Source organism: Pristiophorus japonicus, chromosome 4, assembly GCF_044704955.1.
Source record: "Pristiophorus japonicus isolate sPriJap1 chromosome 4, sPriJap1.hap1, whole genome shotgun sequence".
NCBI lineage: Eukaryota > Metazoa > Chordata > Chondrichthyes > Pristiophoridae > Pristiophorus > Pristiophorus japonicus.
The window spans coordinates 55,996,076-56,019,786 of record NC_091980.1 but is presented as its reverse complement, the minus strand read 5'-3'; the positions used below and the strand labels follow the sequence as shown (position 1 = coordinate 56,019,786).

The 23,711-nt window shown below is 43.7% G+C and overlaps 2 protein-coding genes and 1 long non-coding RNA gene across 9 annotated transcripts in view; 2 read left to right on the top strand and 1 right to left on the bottom strand.

The window, feature by feature from the left end:
- The window catches only part of sec24a (SEC24 homolog A, COPII coat complex component), a 64,455-nt gene extending 51,843 nt beyond the window's left edge, over positions 1-12,612 (bottom strand). Inside the window, exons 1-2 of the mRNA XM_070878220.1 lie at positions 12,258-12,612; positions 6,238-6,831 (exon numbers count right to left, since the gene is read on the bottom strand). Of these exons, the coding sequence (XP_070734321.1) occupies positions 6,238-6,831; positions 12,258-12,324 (661 nt within the window). The 5' untranslated portion in view covers positions 12,325-12,612. The remainder of the gene's footprint in view (positions 1-6,237; positions 6,832-12,257) is intronic.
- On the top strand, positions 11,998-14,852 carry LOC139262919 (uncharacterized). Its single transcript, XR_011592999.1, has 2 exons — positions 11,998-12,235; positions 12,910-14,852. It is a non-coding gene; the product is annotated as an uncharacterized lncRNA (long non-coding RNA).
- A 2,447-nt stretch (positions 14,853-17,299) lies between these two features.
- Positions 17,300-23,711, top strand: part of sar1b (secretion associated, Ras related GTPase 1B) — a 36,736-nt gene continuing 30,324 nt past the window's right edge. Inside the window, exons 1-2 of one of the 7 annotated variants that reach the window (XM_070878213.1) lie at positions 17,319-17,470; positions 20,896-20,985. The gene's annotated coding sequence lies outside the window, so the exon portion shown is untranslated. Of the gene's footprint in view, positions 17,508-17,538; positions 17,882-20,895; positions 20,986-23,711 lie in introns of those variants that run through there. The other 6 variants (XM_070878215.1, XM_070878214.1, XM_070878218.1 and 3 more) reach the window with 6 other exon arrangements.

Genomic DNA, 23,711 nt, shown 5'->3' with positions numbered 1-23,711 from the left:
GTTCGCTTACTATGAGCATGGTTTCTTGAACCTTTTATGTACAGGAAAAGTAATTCCTATGCTTAAAATTTAGCAAGTATAACTCGAGCGAGAACACTTTGTCTCCTCGGTGTGAATGCAAACATTAAACATCTGAACATTACCCAATTCATTTTGAACAGTAATAAATTAAACAGGAATTTATTTCAAAAGTCATTCCAAAAGAAGATTAATCCAGAGGGAGTTAATCAGGATGGATGATATGAGCAGCTAAGAGACATACAAATCTTAACCGGCTATTTGTTTCTCTTTTGCTGATGAGATTGAAACTTGTTTGCATAACTTATGAAAGAAGCTTCAGAACATGTACGCTCGATTGTATTCCGTTTTGATACAAGGAGTATTGATATTCATGAATAGCTGTTTCTATGTAGCTAATGGAATGTCCAAGGAACTATGTAAGGGTCTCTTGTTATCCATATCCATAAATGTCTGGGCATAGATTTTGAAAGAATCCTAAACTCGCTCACTACACCAATTAGAAGGCATAGCACCACTACCCACATTTCTGTTCCCCGGATAAAGATCCTAGTTGTAGCAGTGCAAAAGCGGGGATTTGGCACACGGACGCTGCTTCTCCCACCATCCAAACTAAATGAGCCCCAATATAAAAGTGCTTTTATAGGGCTCTAGCCCTCAACCCACAAGACCAATCCAAGGGCTTCTGCTAAATCAGAGTTTGGGCTCCTGGCTCGAAGCTAAATCGTTTGACTATATCCAGCATTAGTACCTCAGATTCAGAGCTACACTCGCTAACTTCATTAAAGTCGGCATGGTTAGCTGTAGATGTAAAAACACAGTAAATTGTTTTATTTTCTCGACTACTAGGTTTCTGTCAATGGCACTCAATCAGGCCCCGGGGGGATTCCAAACAATCGACTGATTACCCTCTCTCACTATACTACTTCAAACTCAAGCCACACTTGTCCAGCATTACCATACACTGAAGCAATACAAATCAGTTACCATTCAAAGATCAGAACATGTGCAGATGTCCAATGGTATACCCAGATTACAAATGGCACTATGGCATTATACTCCAAGGTCAAGAGTAAAAAATGTGATAGTCATTTTTGAAATATGGATACAGTATGAAGAGGGCAGGTGTGCATTTTTGCAGCTAGCAACAATTAAAATTGCCTTAATAGTCAAGCCAAAGGGCATTCTCAATTCAGTTCAATTTTCACTCGTTAATGGAGTATTGTGAAAAGACTTTGTTCAAAGAACATTCCAGGTTACATTGGTTGCCTAATCTTCAACAGAACTAAGGTCAATGTTCACCTCCAACATCGACAACCTTTCACTCCCGCTCGTCAGAGGCACAGATCCAACAATTCACCTTCCATGAGTAAGCAATTCTGTGTGCTCTACAGCACAAAACTACACGGACAAAATTATAGACCAACAATGGAAGACGCGAACCAGCCATAGTCAGCTTTGTAAAATGTTCCAATTTCTTTAAACTTCTGCTTTTTAATAAGTACTTACTCAAAGTTTCATTCTGGTCAACTATGCTTTATGTCTGCACCTTGCAGAAACCTTTATTGTGTAATCTTTAATTTCTCAGAGAGACCCATTTTCTAAAGGCATGGCAGCAATCAGTAAACTGCTTGAGAGTTATACAGCAGTATTTTAAAAATCCTGAGACACCATGGCCAGATCTAGTTTAAATCATTTGCACAGACATAGTAACATATTATTTAAAAATAAACCAAAACTGATCTGCTCTCCAAAAACACCAAGACTATAATATTTAAAAATCAAAATCCCTCGAAGCAGCAGGGTTAACTCAGCCTGTATTGGGTAAAGCGGTCACTTCTAATACTGTGTGGGGGGCACCCTACAAATATGGACATTGGCAGGCGCCAGTGTCTAGCCTTCCAAAATATATCAGCAACACAAAAGGAAAATGGAGCTATCATTTCAGAAAATATTCATTTGTATAAAAGAACACAACTAAATGTTAGTAAGTCAAAAAAATATAGAGCACAGAATTCAATATATTAGGCTTGTAGCCCAAGTATGTCCAGTCCCAGACAGACACAACTTTGGGGACTAAAGGAAACCTACTAATGCTGGAAATATACAGCTTGTCCATCAGCATTGGTGAAGAAAAAAGACAGATCCACCTTTCGGGTATAACCCTTCACGAGAGCTAAAAATGGAAAGATAAGCAAATATTTTAATGGGATTGGGAAAAAGAACCAGATATTCCAATCAAGAGAGGAAGTCAATTGGTTGAATAACCGACAAACTGTTTAATAGAAAAGCAGAAAACTGTTGAATTATACAAACGGTCATGTAAGTGAGGCAATGAAAAGACATTACACAAAAAGTCCAACCACCTTAGATGGTGAAAGGTCACCGGAAAGGCCCACGTAAGAAAAAAGGCAAGAAAGTTGAAAAGTTGAGGAATACATTAAAAAAAAACAGAAGCAGGATGTCTGAAATGGAAAATGCACAATAGGTCCACAGTCCTAAAAAGTGAAAAGACAGGTCAGCAACAGAGATACAGGTACAGACAGAGACATCCACTTCCACCAGAACCTCAACCTTGCTGTTTAGTTTGTGTGTGTGTGTGGGGGGGGGGGGAAGCGAACTGGTTTCAGTGTCCAGTCATAGGTTTACATAGTATTTACAGCACAGAAACTGGCCATTCGGCCCAACAGGTCGATGTTGGTGTTTAAGCTCCACATGAGCATCCTCTCACCTCCTTCATCTAACTCCATCAGCATATCCTTCTGTTCCTTGCTCCCTCATGTGTTTATCTAGCTTCCCCTTAAATGCATCTCTGCTATTCACCTCAACTACTCCTTGTGATGGCAAATTCCACATTCTAACTGCTCTCTAGGAAGAAGTTTCTCCTGAATTCCCTATTGGATCTATTAGTGACTCTCTCATATTTATGGCCCTTAGTTTTAGTCTCCCCCACAAATGGAAAAATCTTCTCTACATCTACTCCATCTAACCCTTTCATAATCTTAAAGACCTCAATCAGGTCACTCCTCAGTCGTCCCTTTTAAGAACATAAGAAATAGGAGCAGGAGCAGACCATTTGGCCCCTCGAGCCTGCTCCGCCATTCAATAAGATCATGGCTGATCTGATCTTGGCCTCAACTCCACTTCCCTGCCCCCACCCCGCCCCCCACCACCCGCTTAACAAATCTGTCCATCTCTATCTTTAAATATATTTAATGACCCAGCTCTCTGGGGTAGTGAATTCCAAACATTCACGACCCTGAGAAAAGAATTCCTTCACATTTCCGTTTTAAATGGATGACCCCTTATTCTGAAACTATGCCCCCTAGTTCTAGATTCCCCCACGAGAGGAAACATCCTCTCTGCATCTACCTTGTTAAGCCCCCTCAGAATCTTATACATTTCAATAAGATCACCTCTCATTCTTCTAAACTCCAATGACAACCACTTCATCTCAGGAATCAACTTTGTGGACCTTCTCTGAACAGCCTCCAATGCATGTATATCCCTCCTTAAATAAGGAGACCAATACTGTACACAGTACTCCAGGTGTGGTCTGACCAATACCCTGTATAATTGTAGCAGGACTTCCCTACTTTTATACTCCATCCCCCTTGCAATAAAGGCCAACATTCCATTTGCCTCCCTAATTACTTGCTGTAGCTGCATGCTAACTTTGAGTTTCATGTACAAAGACCCCAGATCCCTCTGTACTGCAGCATTTTGTAATCTCTCCCAATTTAAATAATAATTTGCTTTATTTTTTCCTACCAAAGTGGATAACCTCACATTCTCCCACATTATACTCCACCTGTCAAATTTTTGCCCACTCACTTAGCCTATCTGTATCCCTTTTGCAGATTATTTGCGTCCTCCTCACAACTTGCTTTCCCACCTAGCTTTGTATCAGCAAATTTCACATTACATTACACTCGGTCCCTTTATCCAAGTCATTAATATAGATTGTAAATAGTTGAGGCCTCAGCACTGATCCCTGTGGCATCCCACTAGTTATAGCGTGCCAACCTGAAAATGACCCCTTTATCCCGACTCTGTTTTCTGTTAGCCAATCCTCTATCCATGCTAATATATTAACCCAACCCCGTGAGCTCTTATTTTGTGCAGTAACCTTTTATGTGGCACCTTATCAAATGTCTTCTGGAAATCCAAATACACAACATCTACTGATTCCTATTTATCCACCCTGCTCATTGCATCCTCAAAGAATTCCAGCACATTTGTCAAACATGATTTTCCTTTCATAAAACCATGCTGACTCTGCCTGACTGCATTATTATTTTCTAAATGTGCTGCTACTACTTCCTTAATAATAGACTCCAGCATTTTCCCAATGACTAATTATAGGCTAACTGGTCTATAGTTTCCTGCGTTCTGTCTCCCTTCTTTCTTAAATAGGGGTGTTTTCTAGAGCAAAGAGCCCCAACTTTTTCAATCTTTCCTGATAGTTCTGGTATCATCATTGTATTTTCTTTTCTATTTCTCATTCACTGGATGGTCCCATTTCAACTTTGTCATCTTGTGAGAATGACCTCAAATCAGTTCAATTTTGCTTTCTATGGATTTACACTTTTTACAAGCAGGCCGATTCGAGGTGTTCCACCCCCATTTTCTGCTTCAACCCTGTTACAAACACTGTGTGCAGTGAGACATTTAATGCACAAATATACACCTCTGTACTTTAGATGCTGCACTACCTAGAAACTCTACTGTGATTATGTGACTGATCTCCTTCTACTGTCTTTTACGTTAGAGAAATCCCAGTTTTCAGCAGTCAACAACAACTTGGATTAGTATAGCATCTTTAAAGTAGTAAAATGTCCCAAGGTCCTTCACAGCAGCATTATAAAACAAAATTTGATACCGAGCCACACAATGAGATATTAGGGCAGATTACCAAAAACTTGGTCAAAGAGGTAGATTCTAAGGAGTGAAAATGTAGAGAAGCACCCATAGCTTGGTCCTAACAGGATCAGGACGGACAGCATACTTTCATTCCAAAACAAAATTAAGGGCTCAATTTTGGCCCAGCCCATTTTTTGGCGCACTTACCGGAGATGCGCCGCTTTTCTCCGTTCAGAAGTGTGGCGAAAAATTTCCTTCCCACTTTGGCTGCTGTCCAGCCTCCTCCCTGTGGTCGCGCAGCGTGGCCAGTTGAGTCGGGGGTGGAGCTGGCGTCCTGCACCGAAAACAGTGCCGGGAAGTCTGCACATATGCAGTGGAGTGTCCACGCTTGCGCAGTAGCTCCTCGCCTTGCTGCAGCCGCTGTGGGGGACCTGATGCCGGCCACTGGAATCCCCAGCCTCTCCGTGTTTTGCCGCTGCAGCCGCTGTGGGGGACCCGATATCCACCAAATGTTGTGAATAGGGGTATGGAGTGGCAATTGCACGGACTGCTTAGTTCCATTTGATTTGAAGCTTTAATCACTTTAATCTTAGAAATCGCACCGAGAGGCCACTCGGCCTGGGCTAGGGGTGGGCAGGCAGGCAGAACTGATAGAAATCATCCAGGCTGGAGCACTATCAGTTCTCCTGCCTGCCTGCCCGCCCCTAGCCCAGGCCGAGTGGCCTCCCGCACCGCTGCCTTCCCGGGCCAAGTTTTAAGATGAAGGTAGGGTTTACTTCAATTTTTTTTTTTTTTTTTTATTTGTTTCCAAAGTTTAGTGTTTTGTAAGTCTTGGTGTTTTAGGTGCAGGTCCTCTCCCCTACCCTATCCCAGGCCGAATGGCCTTCGATCTACCTACCTGTGCTGATTTCTTAACTCTCCGCAAGGGTTTTCTGAAGTGGCCACATACGCTGGCCTTAGTAGATTTGGAGTAACTATTAGCTGGCCAAAATTGCCTAATTGGGGGGAACTGGCATACGTGGCGGGTAACGCCCCCTTTTGAGAAAAAAAACTAAACTAAAAAAATTCATAACTATCTCACTTACACTGGTGCAAACTGAATGTGCAAAATGGGGGATTTTTAAGTCATGCCAGAAAAACCAAGTTACTCCAATAAAAAACAGAGCAACTCCTGGCCAAAATTGAGCCCAAAGTAACTGTAGCCACTTGAGGAATGCAGGCATTTTCATTACTGAAAGTGGCAGCGTCTGTACAGGAAGATGGCAGTTAGTTTGTTTCAGTACAAGTCAACTCTTTATAAGTAACCATATCAATATTTCATCGTTGGAGGAAACTGAAGCATAAATCCCGGCTTACCTTGGTTTGTATAGTTCTGTGCAACAGGTCCTCCAGCTGGATTTACATACTGATTGCCCATCGCTGGCTTTGGACCAGAGCTTCCATAGGTGGTAGACAAGGGCTCTGTAGGTACTCGCCCCTGGCCAGTTCCAGCAGCTGGAACTACATGGTTTGTTTGCATCCCTGCTGGAGGCTGGCCGACAGGATGCGACTGCTGTGGAGGCCTATACTGCCAGCTTGGCTGTGGAAGGATTGAGGCTCTGGGCGGAACACTGCTGGAAGGTGCAGGTGCAAATGAGCTTTGAGAAGGCAGTGGCATTCTTGAGTAAGATCCTGGATATGCAGCCAAAGGTACATTCTGTCCATCAGCAGAGCTCCCCTTCTGTAATGGGGTAGCATTTAGTGGAGGTCTGCTGGTAGTCTGTCCAAAGTTCTGAAAATTACCAATAGGCTGAAGATTTTGATGGTAATCATAGTTATGTTGTTCAACAGCATGCTGTGGAAAGTTCTTTGCTGGTAATTGCTGCGAATATGGTGCTGGTGGGACCACATTATACCCTTGCTCAGTGGGGGCTGGAGGATGTTGATGCATCAATTGATTTGGCACAGGACCTGGGAAGAGATAATATGCAGAGTTTCAGAACACTATTCCCATCACTTAAAATCAGAGCTACAGGAAACAGGAAAATCGCTTTTTGGAATTTTATTTGTCTCAGTAAAACTGCAACCTGGAAGTGTAAAGATGCTGAAAAAGAATTTGATGGAGTCTGGACAATGTTAATTTTAACAAAAAGGTGAGAATAATGGCCTTGAAATCCCGGCCTCCCCGGGTCCGTACTGATCCAGGAGGACATCGCAAAAGCCGGCTTTCGGCGCACAACGTGCATGCGCTGAAAACCGGCTTTTCCGATCTGTCAAGTTTCTGGCTTGACAGATCCTCCGCATCTCAGGGAGAAGAACATTCCCATGGCAGAGATTGGGCTATTTGCCCATCTCTTGCCCGGAGAACGGCCATAAAACTCTTGCGCCTGGTAAAAGTAGGCGCATAGCCTACTTTTACAAGCGTAAGAGTTTTAAAACATACAAAAACATCTAAAAATAAAATTGAAAAAAAACACATTTCAATGTTAAAAACCCTACCCACGAAGGAAAGTTTATTTTAAACGATAATTAAAACTTTTTTTAAGTTGGCAAATTTTTTTTTCAACTTTAATTTCTATAATGTATTTATGCAAGGTTTTTTTTAATGCTTTATGTAGTGTTTCCGGGTGTTTCTCATTCACAGTACTGTAATAGGAGTTTCGGACTTACGAAACTCCGATTACTATGAATGAGAAAATACTTTACCGTGATTGGGTGTCCAGGCCCACGTGACTCCTTCGGACGTCCCAACGTGAATGCGCTTCGCTGCGCAAGAGGTCGCCTCAGGACCAGGATCTCTGGTAGGCGCAGCAGGAAAAGGTAGGTGCCGATCTTTTTAGCCATTTTCTGGCGCGCGCCCGCGGGAAGCAGAGGACTGGGATTTCAGGGTCATTGTTTCAGGTGGATTTTAAAGTCCATTAACAGCTCAGCAGAACGTTGATCACAACTGAAAAGTCATTTTACAAGTCGACTGTCACAACAACAGCTTTATATGGATTCAATTCTCATAAGTTCAAGGAAAAATAAGGGAAAATACTCGGCAGTTTTTTAAATTTTTCTCCAAGTGCACTCTTGTAAAACTCGCTACAATCACCATTTGCTGGTATCTAACAGCATGTGTTCCTGCGTACAACCAGTGCTACTTGGGATGACCCACAGACACACAAGGGCAGAGCTGAGAATACTTCCAACAAGTTTATTCTCTCAATCCTGCAGACGGAGAGGACATCCATTTTTTTTTTTAAATCCACCTTCTCAGGAAACACCAAGATGTAGCTGTGAGCAGAAATAAATTTCAATTTTAGTCTCCTATTTGGAGAAGGCAGTGTCAATCTTCATGGCTGGAACCAGACCATCCCCAGATCACCTTTCCTTGAAGCCAGAAATAGCAATGGAGCTCACTCTTGCAAGATTCAAACTTTTACAAACACACTGTGTGATAGCATCTTAACTAGCTTCCAAAACTAGCTATAATCTGAGAGTCTTAATCAACCAACAATTGTGATTTAAACTGCAGTTTGAAATCAGATCTTTCATAGACAGTGGTGTGCAATGAGAAGTTAAAGGGGGATGCAATAGGGACATGAATTGAGAAAAATCCCAAAAGCAAATGTGATACCGACACAGCCTCCTTCAGTTATCGATGAAACAAAACCACATGGCTACGGTGGGTACTCAAATCAAGGAGCTAATTGAATTGCGTATCACAGCAAATTGCACGGCAATAAGCAGATTTTTGTGTTTGCAAAGTGATTAAGCATGTATCTATCGTACACCAAGGTGTGTGTATTGGAGTCGTGAGCAAGTCAGTGACATTTAGTCACAAGGTGAAACAAAAATGACAGGACATTCACTGGATGGTAGACATCGCCCCCTAATTATATATGGAAAGCTATATATGGAAATATATATAGAAACCCAGTTAATCATCTCATGGCCAGGTTGATGTGCAAATCCATGCAGAGAAGTGGGCAGAAAATGCCAAGCTCATCTGGCCTGAAGTGAACTTGTCAAAAGAGCTTCTGGACACATTGCAAGAAGTTTTATTCATGCTCTTTTCTTTCATCAATTTTCTCCCCTCATCAAAAGGAGTTTGACTCTTTACCGAGGTCCAATCACCTTCTGCTTCTCGACCAAGTGGCCATTCTTCATTTGTAAGCCTAGGTAATGACCATTAGCAAGCTACTGGACATGGGGACATCACAGTCAAGCTCAAACCTGATCTCATCTGCTGGCCACACATGTACACTTCCAGCACAGGTGACTGGATAGCATCAGAAGCAGCAGCTCTGACCAACTTCCCCTCACCAACAGTGCCACGGCTGAAATCAGCGAACAGCTCACACTAAGGATCAAAGCGGGGACATTCCTTGTCCGTGGGGCTCAATTGAGCCATAAAGGCAATCAGAAAATTAAATTTAAAACCTTTTTACTCTCCCCTTCCCCATCCGAACAATGAAATCTATGCCAGATGAGAGAAGAAAAATATAGGTTCATTATCAACCTGTCCTGTAAAAGGAAGACATTTCCACAACTGAAGCTTACAGGATAACTGCCAGTTATTTATCCTCATAGTATTGTTGCCATAATCGGTTTATCCACAGGATTTCTGTCAGCATAAAAAGATGCTGCACTGAAATCTGGTCAGACATCTATATGTTTCTTTTATACAAATGTGTTTAATTATGGTAATCCAATATTCGGGGTTTGCATCTGATATTTGCCAAGAAAAATCTTATTTTAAGCGAAAAGCTTTGTGACGTCACTACGTGACTGTGACTTCATGCCAGTCAAAACAGGATTTCCATCGATTTCTTCATCCCAGTGGCATAAGATTTGTTAAGTTTACATTTCGGTTAAGAGTAAGCAAGAACCCACGAGCCTACTTTCCGAGGTAAGGTACCACAGAGGTGTTCAAAGGTGGCGGTGACACTAGGATCATTACTGCTTCATCAATTGAAAGTACGAACAAATAGTAACTGATCCTGTCACTATAATAATTTAATACGGGAGGCATCACTCTCCATATTGCTGGTTGATCACCATCGAACCATATTACTGATTGATCACCATCAAAACAGCATTGATGTGACTGATGGTCCCATCATGAAGTCACCTCCCCTGCATAATCCCTCTGAACTTCCTATTTCAAGTTTTGATTTTTACTGCTTTTGTTCCCACTGCGAACATGTCCATAATTTTTAAATCTTATTAAATAAAACTATATGTTCATGCTAGCAGTCATCACCCTCAAGACGAGATAAGAAAATTGGAAGTTGTGATATGAGATCTTTCGTTATCCATTGGCAACGGCATATTCCAAATATTAACTTGTGCAAAACAAACCCTGTTGGCATATTCTTCACACCTTCATTTGACAACTGGGTATAGTAGCTTAGTGGTTGTGGCGCTGGACTAGAAAACAAGAAGTTTAGACTTCAAATCTGTGGCAAGTTGTAAAATCGAATTCCATAATTCTGGTCAGTTATGGGCTCACCGTGAAAAAAAAATGGAAGGGCCAAATTCTCAAACGAAAATGGTTGACTAATGTCCTTCAAGGCTACAAACCAGTCATCCCTACCTGGTTTGGTCTACATTTAACACCAGTCCCACATTGTAAGGTTGGCGCTTAATGCCCTGAGACTAGGAACGGGAAGCTGCATTGACAGTGTTGTTCACATTGCAAGAACAACTTAGAGAGAAAGAGATCTTGCATTTACGTAGAGCCTTTCACCCACCCCCAGGACATGACAAAATGGTTTGCAGGCAATGAAGTATTTTAGAAGTGTAGTCACTGTTGCAATGTAGGCAAATGTGACAGCCAACTTGCACACAGCAAGATTCCACATATAACAATGAGATATGTAATCAAAGATCTATTTTTGGTGTATTGCTGAGAGATAAATGTTGGCCAGGACACCAGGAAAGCTCTTCTTTAAATAGTGCCACGGTATCTTTTACATCCACCCAAAGGGACAGGTGGAGCCTTGATTTAATGTACCATTCAAAATACAGCATCTCTGACAGTGCAGCATTTCATCATTACTGCACTGAAGTATCAGCCTAAACTATGTGCTCAAGTCTCTGGAGCAGGACATGAATCCACAACTGTTGAACTCAGAAGTCCGACAGTTCCACCCACAAAAGATTAATAGACGAATGCTCCAAATCAGTAAAAAAAAATCTTCTAAAATATCCTCATTATCTCTTGCTTTTAACTTAGAAAACATTAAGGACCTAAATAAAGGAGGAAAAATAAATATTGTGACAAGGGCTTTAGCTCTGACCTAACAGTAGAACAAGATGAATAATGCAAGAGTTGATCTTTCCTACTATGTTTCGCAATATTGTAAAAGGGAACAGCTACGTATATACAATTTGTACATCCAGTCTACCAAAATTTGGGACTTTCCTTTGGTCAGCTGGGTTCCTAACCAACAATTTAATAGGTTTCCACTCACGAATCTCTAAACTAAATAACTGGAATTGGGACTTTGGAGTTGTTGGAGACAAGAACACCCTCTGCCGCTTTTTTCCTCAGTTTAGTCCCAAAGAAATGTGCTGTCCAAGTTAAAACCGGCATCCACTAGGTCCCACCCCTGACATTTCAATAACCTGGACAGAAGCTACTTGCATCTTCCAACAATACCTTCAAAATCCCTCTTGTGGAGTTTGCGCAGAGTCAGAATACTGCACTTGGCATCCACCACCAGTGCACTGGTTAGCCCACCGTTAAAGATGGGAAGAATAACACCCTGGGCGAGTCCGCCAACGCAGCATCTGAGAAAACTGGGACAGTTGCATGTAATCATACTGCCCACAGAAAGCCCAAGATGGAATGATACACTGCTACACCATTATTTGCTATTTGCAACCTGGGAGGAGAGGACTAACACCAAACTTACGGGTAAAAGGGATCATGAGCACCTAATTAAATAATGCAAATAAATAATACATAAAACAAACACAACTCCTCACTGAGTTGTATCGGCGAGGTTCGTGCCTTAAATTGAAGGGTTTAGAAAAACTGCAACCCTGTGGCTGTGTAGGGGGAGGTAGTCGGGGCGTCACCACCTTTCACTGACACGTTTACAGAGCTGGGATCGGAAAGCAGCTGAAACGGGTCGTGAACGGGGCGGGAGGCGAGGGGGCTGTGCTCCCTGACAGAGGAGCAACAAGATTATAAGCAAAGCAGCCGAGAAATGGCTGGAAGAGGAGCTGGGCGCAGAGTTCATCTAAACGGTGCCCCCTCAGCAACTGCTCGGGATCAGGGGGGGGGAAGATCTGTCAACCGGGGACCCTCCCTCACTCTCCGGGCCGGGGACCCTCCCTCACCCACCCCCCCACGGGCGGCTCTCCGCTGCTCCTTATTGGGGTCTGTATTATAATTTACTCACCGTTCAGACAAGGCTGTGCGGCCCTTGCGATGTTCGGGCTGTTGTAGCCGGCGCTGCGCCCCGACATCCCCGGGCCGGGACTGTGTGCTGGGAGTGAGTGTCGGAGCCTGAGGCCTGGGGTGGCGGTGGCGGTGGCTGGGCCTATGGCTGGGCCTGGGCCTGAGCCTGCGGTGCGGGCGCTGCTGGTGTCCGGTCCCTGGGCCGGATCTCCGGGCCCGCGCGCGTTGCGCTTCCTGTGCCGCGAACCTGCGATTGTGACTCGGGCACTCGCGGTGACGCTGTCCGATTGTGACGCTTCACTCCGAAGGCCGCGCGCGCGTCGCTTCTCAGCTTCCGATCGGATCAGAATCGGCTAGGCGGAAATTAAGCGCCCACCTCCCGCACATGCGCAGTCGGTACACGTGGCATTTCCGGCGTGACACCCTAAAGTGAAGTAAGGGAAGCAAAAGCCGCCACTGGGTCAGAAAACCGTTTGTCCTGCACTTACCAATGCAGACCTGTCCAGGGTCATTCACCTCTAGCTGTAAGAAAGAATGAGCTCTTCCTTGATGCCTTCATTGTAGCCCTGAGCTAAACAGATCAGAATATCCCAGGCCTGAGTCTGTACTAATTTAGCTGATTTCAGATTTGAGGTAATGCTTCTCTCTCCCAGGTATTCTCTCCTGACTGAGGGCAGGCATTGGGATGGCCAGAGGTCCACTTCGTGGAAGGAGAGGTCAGAGAGGCCGTCACCATTGTGAGCACCACGTGCTTGCCAGGGGCTCCGCAGTTGAGTGGAACCAGCGGCCAGAGGGAGACCCGAACGTCACCGGGGAGATGGAGGCCCGAACGTCGCCGGAGTGGAGGAAATCTCTATCCCTGACTTTCCACACCTCGGATTTCTCACCATCTCACCGAAGGGTACTGCTCAGTGCCGAGCTTACGGCTCGCATCCCACCATAGGCAACTAGGCCCATACAGTAGAGCCTGGTCGCCAGTCGTCTTGGATCCCCTTGCCACTGGACCAAGACATTGTTCTGCTAAGCCCGTGTGGTAGCCAGTGTTCAATGGCCACCTCACATTAAAAGAACTCACGCACAGGCATCTTCTACCTTCAAAATGAAGTTAGGGACCTGGGACCCTCATGGACAACCCCAACAGCGACAGACCGGAATATCGCGCCACCACCGTTGCCCGAGAACTCGGACGCTTCAACATCGACATCGCCCTAAGTAAGACCCGCGCCACGGGCAGGGGAAGCCCAGCTCAAAGAACAAGGTGGTGATTACACCTTCTGGAAAGGCAAACCAGAAGAAGAACGCCGCCTCCCTGGAGTTGGCTTCACCACCAAGAATGAGCTGGTCAGCCACCTCAGAGACTCCCCCTGCGGGATAAGAGAACGTCTCATGACTCTCCGGTTCACCCTAGCCCGGAACCAGTGCGCCACAGTCATCAGCACGTATGCCAAACACTCGACGCAACAGATGAGGCCAAAGAGGAATTCTGCTCCAGCCTCAAGCAATTCCTGTCCCGAGTCCCTACGGACGACAAACTGATCCTCCTTGGCGACTTCCAGGCCAGAGCTGGTAAGGACACAGACATCTGGGGAGGTGTGATCGGCACAGAGGGGGTAGGGAAAACCAATTCCAGCTCCTGACAAAATGCCTAGAACACGACCTTGTCATCACTAACTCCTTGTTCCATCAGAGAGACAAGTACAAGGCATCATGGCAACACCCTTGCTCCAAGAACTGGCATCTGCTTGACTCTGTCATCGTCCGAGCGAGAGACTGCAAGGACGTGTGCATCACCCGCGCCATGACAGGAGCCAACGATTGCTGGACGGACCACAGCCTAATCTGCTCCGTCATCAACATAGGTGATTTCAGTTGGATGGTACAGAGATGACAATTGGCCGTAGCACCCTTGGGTTACTGGGAATAGGATCAGCCAGGGTCTTGCTCACTACTGCTATCCAGTGATCCTTACTGGACGATGTCATCATCAGACAGCTTTGATGGCTCCTGTGTCAAATACCTTGCCAGCCCTTGACTATCTAGAGTTACACATTAAGAATGGCCACATTGACAAGGTATTGGAGAACTGCAGATACCTATTGACCTATAACCCAGCAAGTGAGCACATTCAAATCTGAAAACTTGAAAATGTGAGTTTTCTTCAGTTAGCAGGTTGCCAGGCGATTCGATAGAATTGTTTAAAACGATAAAGAGATGGGACAAAGTATATGGAAACTGACTGTTTCTAGTGATTGAGGGGTCTAGAATGAAGGGGCATAGATATGATTGAATGTCAGAGAGTAGGAGAAACATTTACACTGAGGAATGCACAATGGAGTTAATGATTGACACAGAGACCATGTCCAAATTTAAGAATAGGTTAGATAGATGGTTGAAGGAGAAAGGGATATGGGAACATGGCAGGCACCTGGATTTAGGATGACTACCCGTGTGGGGGATGAATACCTACACCGATTCGTTGGTTCAAACAGACTGTTTCCATTTTGTCAGTTGTATGTAATTCATTCAGAGGAAGAATGGAGACAATTGCATCCAATTTGATTTATTACACTGAAAAATAAAACATACAATAAATCTGTTCAAATGGGTTTGCAATCTGTGCCACTCTTACTGATGGTAAATCTCGTCCTAATATTCACAACTCCGCGCTGCTGTTTCCTTCACAGAACTGTCAAAATCCAAGGTTTTAGTTAAGGTCAGCCGAATGTCTGATAGATGTGGAAAAGCACCACCCATGAGTCTCTGATTCTAGGTAGCTGGAGAGTTTCTGTTTGATCAGTAGAGACTTTTATCTAAGTCTCGAGAGCTTAGCTGTAGTTTGGCAGTGCACAGTTTAGGGACTCCCAAGTGTGTGCGGGGTGACTCCTTTAGCCAGCTAAACCATGCGACTTACCAAAGCAGGGCAATAGTATTGGATTACCAAGTCTGCCATAGATTGATTTGTTTCCTTATTTCCATTATCAAGCATGTCACCCTTGAGCCTCCAGAACCATAAAAAGACCCGATCAAGCCCGAATGATAGTCACAAATTGGTTGTTAGACAACTAACTATACAGGAATTCTACAAGTGATACTGGAGAATTTCAAAGCAGGTTATTATTTTTTTTACAGAAAATCCCCTGCTTGAGTCACCATAGAGAACAATTGGGGAGGGGGGATTAAATTGATACAGCAAAATTTCGTTTTGAGATTTTGAAGTTCATGCATCTCAGAAGAGGGAGTCTTCATAGTGGCTGGCTGAAGAGCAATTTGAGGAAAGGTTAGGAGCAGGCCTCCAACCTGTCCTCTCAACTATGGGAAGACTCAAGGAGACAGAAAAAATAAAATAAATTACAAGTTTTAAAAAAGGAACAAAAGAAGACCATCAATCTGACCTCACCATTTGAATGCATGTCTTGGACCCTCACATTATTTTCTTATTCCCCTGGCTCGGCACCAATCACATATCCTCTACTCCATATTGACTCAGGAATCTGTCGTCTTTCATTTTGATTGTTCACCCCTGACAAGTGATGTTGCTGATGGTGATTTAAAATCTGGACATTATTCTTTTTAAATATGTTCATCTACTTTTGGTGGTGCTGATCAAGGGATAAATATTGACTCGGACACCAGAACTTCTCTGCTCTTTTTTGAATAGTGCCATGAGATCTTTTACGTCCACCTGCAATGGTAGACAATAGACGACACCTCTGACTATGCAGCACTCCTGCAGTACTGCACTGAAGTGTCAGCCTTAAATATGTACTCTAGTCACTGGACTGCACATTGAACTGTGTCTCAGGCAAGAATGCTACCACTGAGCCAAGGCTGATACATTTTGGTGCCTTTTTGTGTTAATCAAGACCAGGGAAGTTAACACCGGGGATTGGAATAATATCCCTTTACAGACACTCAAAGTCAAAATAAAGCATTCCCACATCAACTACATCACAGCCAACTTCAAAATAAAATTCCCTTTCAGTCCGAGCAATGTCTTCGTCCATAACCACTAAACAGTACTCTGTAGTGCACCAGTGTGACGGCTGTCCTTATGGATGAAAGGCTACCAATTTAGTGTCAAATTTAGGAGCAGTTTGTACTGTGGGCTCATGTCTACCAAGAGGTGGATGAAGACGACCCAAAGTTGATATGACACAATGTTATTTCAACAACAACATCTTGCATTTATATGGTGCCTTTCCTTTTTTTTTGTTGTTTTTTTTGTGTTTTTCTTTTTTTTTGGTTTTTTTTAGGCACTAAAATCACAATTTTTCCCCAGTGCCCCCTATAAAAGGGAAGGGGGACACTAAAAGCACCGGCAATTAAAACAAATTAAACTTTAAAACGTAAAATCAAATTAAAATTTGGTTGCCGGGCGTGATGCCTTTAACCTAGTAAAATGTCTCAAGATGCTTCACAGAATTATCAAACAGAATTTGACATCTTTTCCGAACAGATGGGCAATTTGCTTTTTTGCTTTATGAAATGATTGTGCAAAATATATGTTAATTGTGTAAATTCTGCATGTGTGTTGTGACTTAATACTTTTTAATCATTTTCAGCCCATGGTTTCCACAATTAGATGTGTAATTTATAAAGCATTTCTGCGCTGCCAAAAACACAGAAGATAATTTTGCAAAGAGCACTATTTTCAAGGTCATACTATCAGAAACATTGTGATGCGTTGTTTCATTGGAAAACAGTGATGTTGATTGTAAACCCACTAAAACATATTGTACTTAAGATGTCCTGTGCACCAAAGCAAAGCATGGTTTTGACTGAAAAATCACAGGGTCATACCTGCCCAACCATCACGTGAGTGACAATCACTGATTCCGGATAAGACCTATTTTGAGGTATCTGGCGCTTTGAAATATTTTGGATTAAATGATTAATGTGTAAATGAATTTGCGCTCTTTCCGATTGTCCATCTCATTCTGCCTGTTGGCCATTTGGCAGTCCCGGGATGCTGAGCTCCTTTATGATTGAAGGGTGAGGGAGGGGGGTGGGCCTGTTTCATCCCGACGTGGCATACTGCGCCTGAGTGGGAATTGTTATGGGGTTGCACCAAGCGGAAGTGAAGCGGTCGCCATTGTTGTGTCGTGGCTCTGACGGCGCTCAGGTGATTGTGAGCAGCAGAAGGCAAGTGGCCCTCGATCCCTCGGATAAAGTCCCCGCGCCGAGCCCCGGCCTCCTCCCGCTGACACTTTCCCGGTGAGTCGAGTCCCCGCCTGGCGTTACCCCGGGGAGGGTGAGTTATCTCTCGGGGTCGCTGTCACCCTGGCGACCCGCGCGGCGCTGGTGCAGCTGGGAAGCGAGCCCCGCCGGGGGCCGGCGTCACACAAAAGATCGAGTGTGATCCGTGAGAGGACCGTGAGGGGCTGCTGCACCCTGCGGGGCCCCATCTCCTTGCATTTCAGTGGTGCATCGCAACAGCTCTGAAATTGCAGGCTATTTTAACCGAGTCCCAGCTCAGTCCTGATCAATTATTTTCTGCCAAAAATGTGATGTCTCATCGCCCTCCTATAAAAATATATACAGCAGACGGCCGTGTGCCCCTCCCCGTCGGCTTTCCTTGGATTTCAGATTGGAGATGGTTTGTTTCGGGCGGTGGAGGTTGGCTGAGTAAGTCGCCGCTCGGGTGCTGTGTCACTGAGCTGGTTTCATAATTTTGCTGTTGATCTTTTTCCGACAACTTGCTTTGTATATTGACAGAAATCCCCCCAAAAAGTACTAATTTGTGCTGGTATGTAACTAATACACCGTCAATCCTGAGGATTGTGGTGCAGGTGCAGTAAACCCTGCAAGAAAATTATATTTAAATTATAATCAGACATTTGGTTACAATGAGGACTGAGTAGTGAGCTGCAGCCTTTGAGTATTCAAACTAGGCTGGATGTAAGGCATGTTTTTCAGCTCCAGGGCTTTGCTGCTACGATAGGGGCTCTGGAATAGGGTGCAGCCAAGGCAGGGCAGCAGCGGTGAGAACACAGAGTGATAAATGGTTTACTTGGGGGCTGCTGGTGATGAGTGCAATGTGGCTGCTGGTGCTGCAAACTCTGGGCATTAGGAGCCCTTCCAGCAGTAAGGGAGGACATAGTAGCTGGTCTTGAACATGGGGTAAAGGAAGGGGAATCTGTATCGCATCTTCAGAACTGAAGGGTGCTACTGGTGGGGTGGGGTATAGTTGTGGATTAAGAGTTGGATGAGAATGGAACTGAGCAGATATAGAAACAAGATATTTAGATTTTGCTCCATCTTTGAAACACAGTTTAACAAATGAACTGTGCATTGTTTCTCCCTTGATGGCCTAGCAGGGAAAAAAAATCACTTGGCGCAGCATTGAATCATACAACCGAGAGGCTGAAATTTCTCTGAGTAAAAAAAAAATGGGAGGATGTTTTTAATTTTTCAGTTAATGACCCGCTGACAAAAATCCACATAATTTTGGTACTGGACAGTTAGTAACGAAGGGAAAACGGTGATTATCCCAAGCTGGTCCCAGTTTCAATTGCTAGTCTGTGCTGACTTGGCTTGGTTCACTCAGGGTGCTGTAATTAATCTCCATACCTTTTGTGTTGGGGAGGGGAAATCAATGAAGGTTTCTATTCTGATGGCTATCCAGTGAATCCTGTTGAAAGTGTTAATGTTGGGTGAGAGCTGGATTGGAGTCAGCTGTGATGCTCTCTGAGGTTGAATAGCCCACCAAAACTCAGTGTTTAGGCTCACACATGCAGAATGGCCAAATGGGCTATGTATCTGTCATTTGTAGCCCCCTCCCTTTTTTATAGACTTCTTACTCACTTGTTACAGCTGGAGGAAGGGAGTAGTAGATGCCTCATTATAACCGAACATTTGTGGTCAGTTTAGTTTTATGCATGGTGTCACTTAATAAGTGGGCAGTGTTGAAGGTGGCAGGCAGTTATTGTACTGGGCTTGTCAATTGTTGCTGTGCTTCATGGAAGCCAATATACTAGTAACAACATTCTATAGCAAACCATTCCTGCCTGTTCATTGCTGTTTGTGCTTTCAACTCTGAATAAATTCCCAATAGCAAACAGAAATCAGGGTTATCCATTCTAGAATCACATTAAGGAACATAGAGATTTGTAAATGTAGGCTAGCTGGACTTGTAGTCTGCTGCCCAAAACAGACCTATGTAACCCAGAGGTACTATTTATGTTTTGTTCAGTAAACTCTGATGTAAGCTCAAGTTACTGCAGTTGTTTTGCAAGTTATAATTGCCTAAAGTTCCAGTGGAACAGCCCACCAGAACTTGCCCAAATGACCCGTTCACTCGATAGTGATTATCAACAGGAAACCTGGATGATCTTGTGTTCCTGTCCGAAGGTCATCTTTTCTTCCTCATTTTCCACATTGATCAAGAATAAATTTGAAAGTTTGCTTGCTAAAGGTAAAGAGAGAAAGATGTCCATTTTTAAACCATGCCCTATGACGGGGATGGGTACATAGACTGCACAGACCCTTGAGATACTGATCTGTGCTCATATTCAGCATCATGTTAAATTATTCTCCCAACGCTTATACCAGGAACTAGTTCAGGTATCTGAGTTTGAAGCTCTCTTTGGAATGCTTCACAGGTCATTCTTATATTCTTCTCTCAAGGCCTAGCTGTTCCTTAAAAAGGTGTTACACTGTAAACAGTGTACATCACTGTGTGGCAGTGATTTTTTTTTGGCTGTTGAAGTGTATCAGATTCACTCAGTTTGACGTAAACAGTCCAAGGATTTTTTTCCCGGTATATCAGCAGTGTCAGTGATATGTGTGATCTGCCATGTATGCATGTTGTTGACCTTTGGTTCTCCGCATGCAATAGGCAGCTGTTAGTCCTCTGTTGTGCAATAGAAAGCTGTCCATTACCCAGTCACTTCAATTAACTCTTTTAGGGCTAATCATCTTTAAGGCTATTTTACTACTGGGTGGATTTGGGTCCAAAAGCCAGTTGCGAGCATATTATTATTGGTGGGTTAAAAATGAAACAAAGCATTTTTAACCAGAAAGCAAAGTTTAATCAGTAAAACAACTTTTCACAAATGAAATACATGTAAATAATAACTTGCAATTATTTAGCGCCTTTAACATAAAACATCCCAAGGTGCTTCACACAAATGTAAATCAGGAATAAAATAGACATCGTGAAAGCAGGAGATAGTATAAGAGGTCGTAAAAGGAATGATGAAAGAGAGAAGGAAAGGGAGTTGGAGAGGTGAAGAGGTTTAGATTGGGAATTCCAGAGTGTAGGGTCTAGATGGACGATGGCACGGAAATACTTCAAGTAGATTTCTAAAAGGATTTGATGTGCCTCATTATTTGAGTCCTCAGTGCCTCCTCCCCCCTGTGGAACTTGTGCATGTGACTGACAATGTGCTGTATTAATGTTTCCCAGTAGTACATTGAGTAGATTAAGTGCCTTTTCCTCACTAACAGGGAAAGCTGTATGTATCGCAGCAGAACTGCAGTAAGGTGATGCTGATTGTTCCAGCTTTTAGCAGGGTTAACTCTCATTTTGGAATTTGGCTGCCTGTAGTGAGGGAGAGCTAGTTACCAGGTTTTAACATAAAAAGCATGGGGCAAGGATTGAGTTTTAATATTTTCTTGCACCTCTCCCCAAAACACAGGCCGTTGACTGAAGAATCACAAGTTACATCCTCACCAAAGTACTAAATCAAGATTTCAGTCAGTACAATTTGCTAACCCAGCTTGTGCAAGTAAGTTATGTTATGCGTGTGTTTCTAGGACTGGAGCTTTTAGTTTTATTTTTCAAGTGAGGGAACTGAAGCTTGCTGTGTATGCGTTCCTCCCATTTTAAACTACGATGACCATTCCTGTTGCCATCCTGCTCTCGGTCTCTAATGCCCTTGTCATTTAACAGTGGGAACATGTATTGGGGACATGCTTTTACAGCTGCTTGTTGTGAGCAATATTATTGGATTAACCAATGAAGCACGGTGTAGACCCGATGTGCCAAATTGCCTTCTTTTGTACTGTACTATTCTATGATTAGTCCCTTCGATGGCTTAGTGAATGTATCCAGTGAGTAGCTGAGCCATGAAGGTCAAGATGGTCCCAGGTTCAATCCCTTGTCTGTTGTGTTACAGTTGACCTCAACAATCCTGGGTTAGAGAGGGAAAAGTGTAACCAAGGTTCCCACTCCTGATTGCTATCCTGCAACCCCAGGTTGAAGTGCAGATGTATGACCATAGGTCCAAGTCAGCATGGATTTGTGAAAGGGAAATCATGCTTGACAAATCTTCTGGAATTTTTTGAGGATGTTTCCAGTAGAGTGGACAAGGGGGAACCAGTTGATGTGGTGTATTTGGACTTTCTGAAGGCTTTCGACAAGGTCCCACACGAGATTAATGTGCAAAGTTAAAGCACGTGGGATTGGGGGAAGTGTGCTGACGTGGATTGAGAACTGGTTGTCAGACAGGAAGCAAAGAGTAGGAGTAAATGGGTACTTTTCAGAATGGCAGGCAGTGACTAGTGGGGTACCGCAAAGTTCTGTGCTGGGGCCCCAGGTGTTTACATTATTCATTAATGATTTAGACGAGGGGATTAAATGTAGTATCTCCAAATTTGCGGATGACACTAAGTTGGGTGGCAGTGTGAGCTGTGAGGAGGATGCTATGAGGCTGCAGAGTGACTTGGATAGATTAGGTGAGTGGGCAAATGCATGGCAGATGAAGTATAATGTGGATAAATGTGAGGTTATCCACTTTGGTGGTAAAAACAGAGAGACAGACTATTATCTGAATGGTAACAGATTAGGAAAAGGGGAGGTGCAACGAGACCTGAGTGTCATGGTACATCAGTCATTGAAGGTTGGCATGTGGTTAAGAAAGCAAATAGCATGTTGGCCTTCATAGCGAGGGTATTTGAGTACAGGGGCAGGGAGGTGTTGCTACAGTTGTACAGGGCCTTGGTGAGGCCACACCTGGAGTATTGTGTACAGTTTTGGTCTCCTAACTTGAGGAAGGACATTCTTGCTATTGAGGGAGTGCAGCGAAGGTTCACCAGACTGATTCCCGGGATGGCGGGACTGACCTTTCAAGAAAGACTGGATCAACTGGGCTTGTATTCACTGGAGTTCAGAAGAATGAGGGGGATCTCATAGAAACGTTTAAAATTCTGACGAGTTTAGACAGGTTAGATGCAGGAAGAATGTTCCCAATGTTGGGGAAATCCAGAACCAGGGGTCACAGTCTAAGGCTAAGGGGTAAGCCATTTAGGACCGAGACGAGGAGAAACTTCTTCACCCAGAGAGTGGTGAACCTGTGGAATTCTCTACCACAGGAAGTTGTTGAGGCCAATTCACTAAATATATTCAAAAAGGAGTTAGATGTAGTCCTTACTACTAGGGGGAATCAAGGGGTATGGCAAGAAAGCAGGAATGGGGTACTGAAGTTGCAAGTTCAGCCGAATGGCCTACTCCTGCACCTATTTTCTATGTTTCTATGCAAGGAAAAAAATTGGGCTTGACTGTGATGCCTTTGTAATGCCAGCACTTGCAGTCGAGGCTTGCCCATGATTAACGGCAGCTTGGCGAGGCACTGGAGTTGTGTAACCATACTCCAGCAAGGAGCCATCATCTTCAGCAAATGAGAAAATTGGTGAGAAAAAAATGCTCTGAAGTGATTCCGATCAGGTCTGTGCTGAGTTATCTGATCTCAGCCAGGCCTCAACACACTGGGTTAGGGAAGTGAAAAATCAGCCAGCATCCAGCTTCTGATCACTATCTAGTGACGCTGCACACTGGAAGTCCCGTGTGTGTTACATCAGGTCAGGAAGGGGCTGATCTATGACAGCCCAAAATGGAATATCCACTTGTGAATCTCCTGCTGACAGCTATGTAACGGTACTATAATGTTTCCATTCTTGACGTATTCAAAAAAAAAAGTTTTTTAAAATAGACAGTTCCTGCACTGTGTGCAGTTTCTCTTCCTTGAATAAATATCCAAATACTCTTCCATTGTGAAATTTTAATCTGTTGCAAAATATTCTTTTTGAATGTGAATTTGTGTATTTTTTATTTTTTCCCCAATCTTCTTGTACTATTTTCTGAGGTCAGTACTAAACTCCATTTTCATAGGCGACAGCAGCCCTATATTTTGTTGCCCAAGCAGTTATTCTTCACAAGAACATTGATTGGTGGCAGGCTATTTATTAGTGAGGAGCACTCACAATTCTGCCCTTGCTCAGTATTTGCAGATACAGTACGCACCTTCCATCGGAGATTGATTGAAACTATCAAATATGAGCTCTGGCATCTAGTTTTAAATAATCAAATACTATTGTGTGGATAAAATACTATCTACAGCGTGAAAATACAATGTGAACGAATAATAGGACGCAGTTCTAATATGTGGTGGTCTCCTTCCCATCCAGCTGAGTTCCCTGTCTTGGCTACAGTTATGTGGGGCCATGCTAAGTAAAG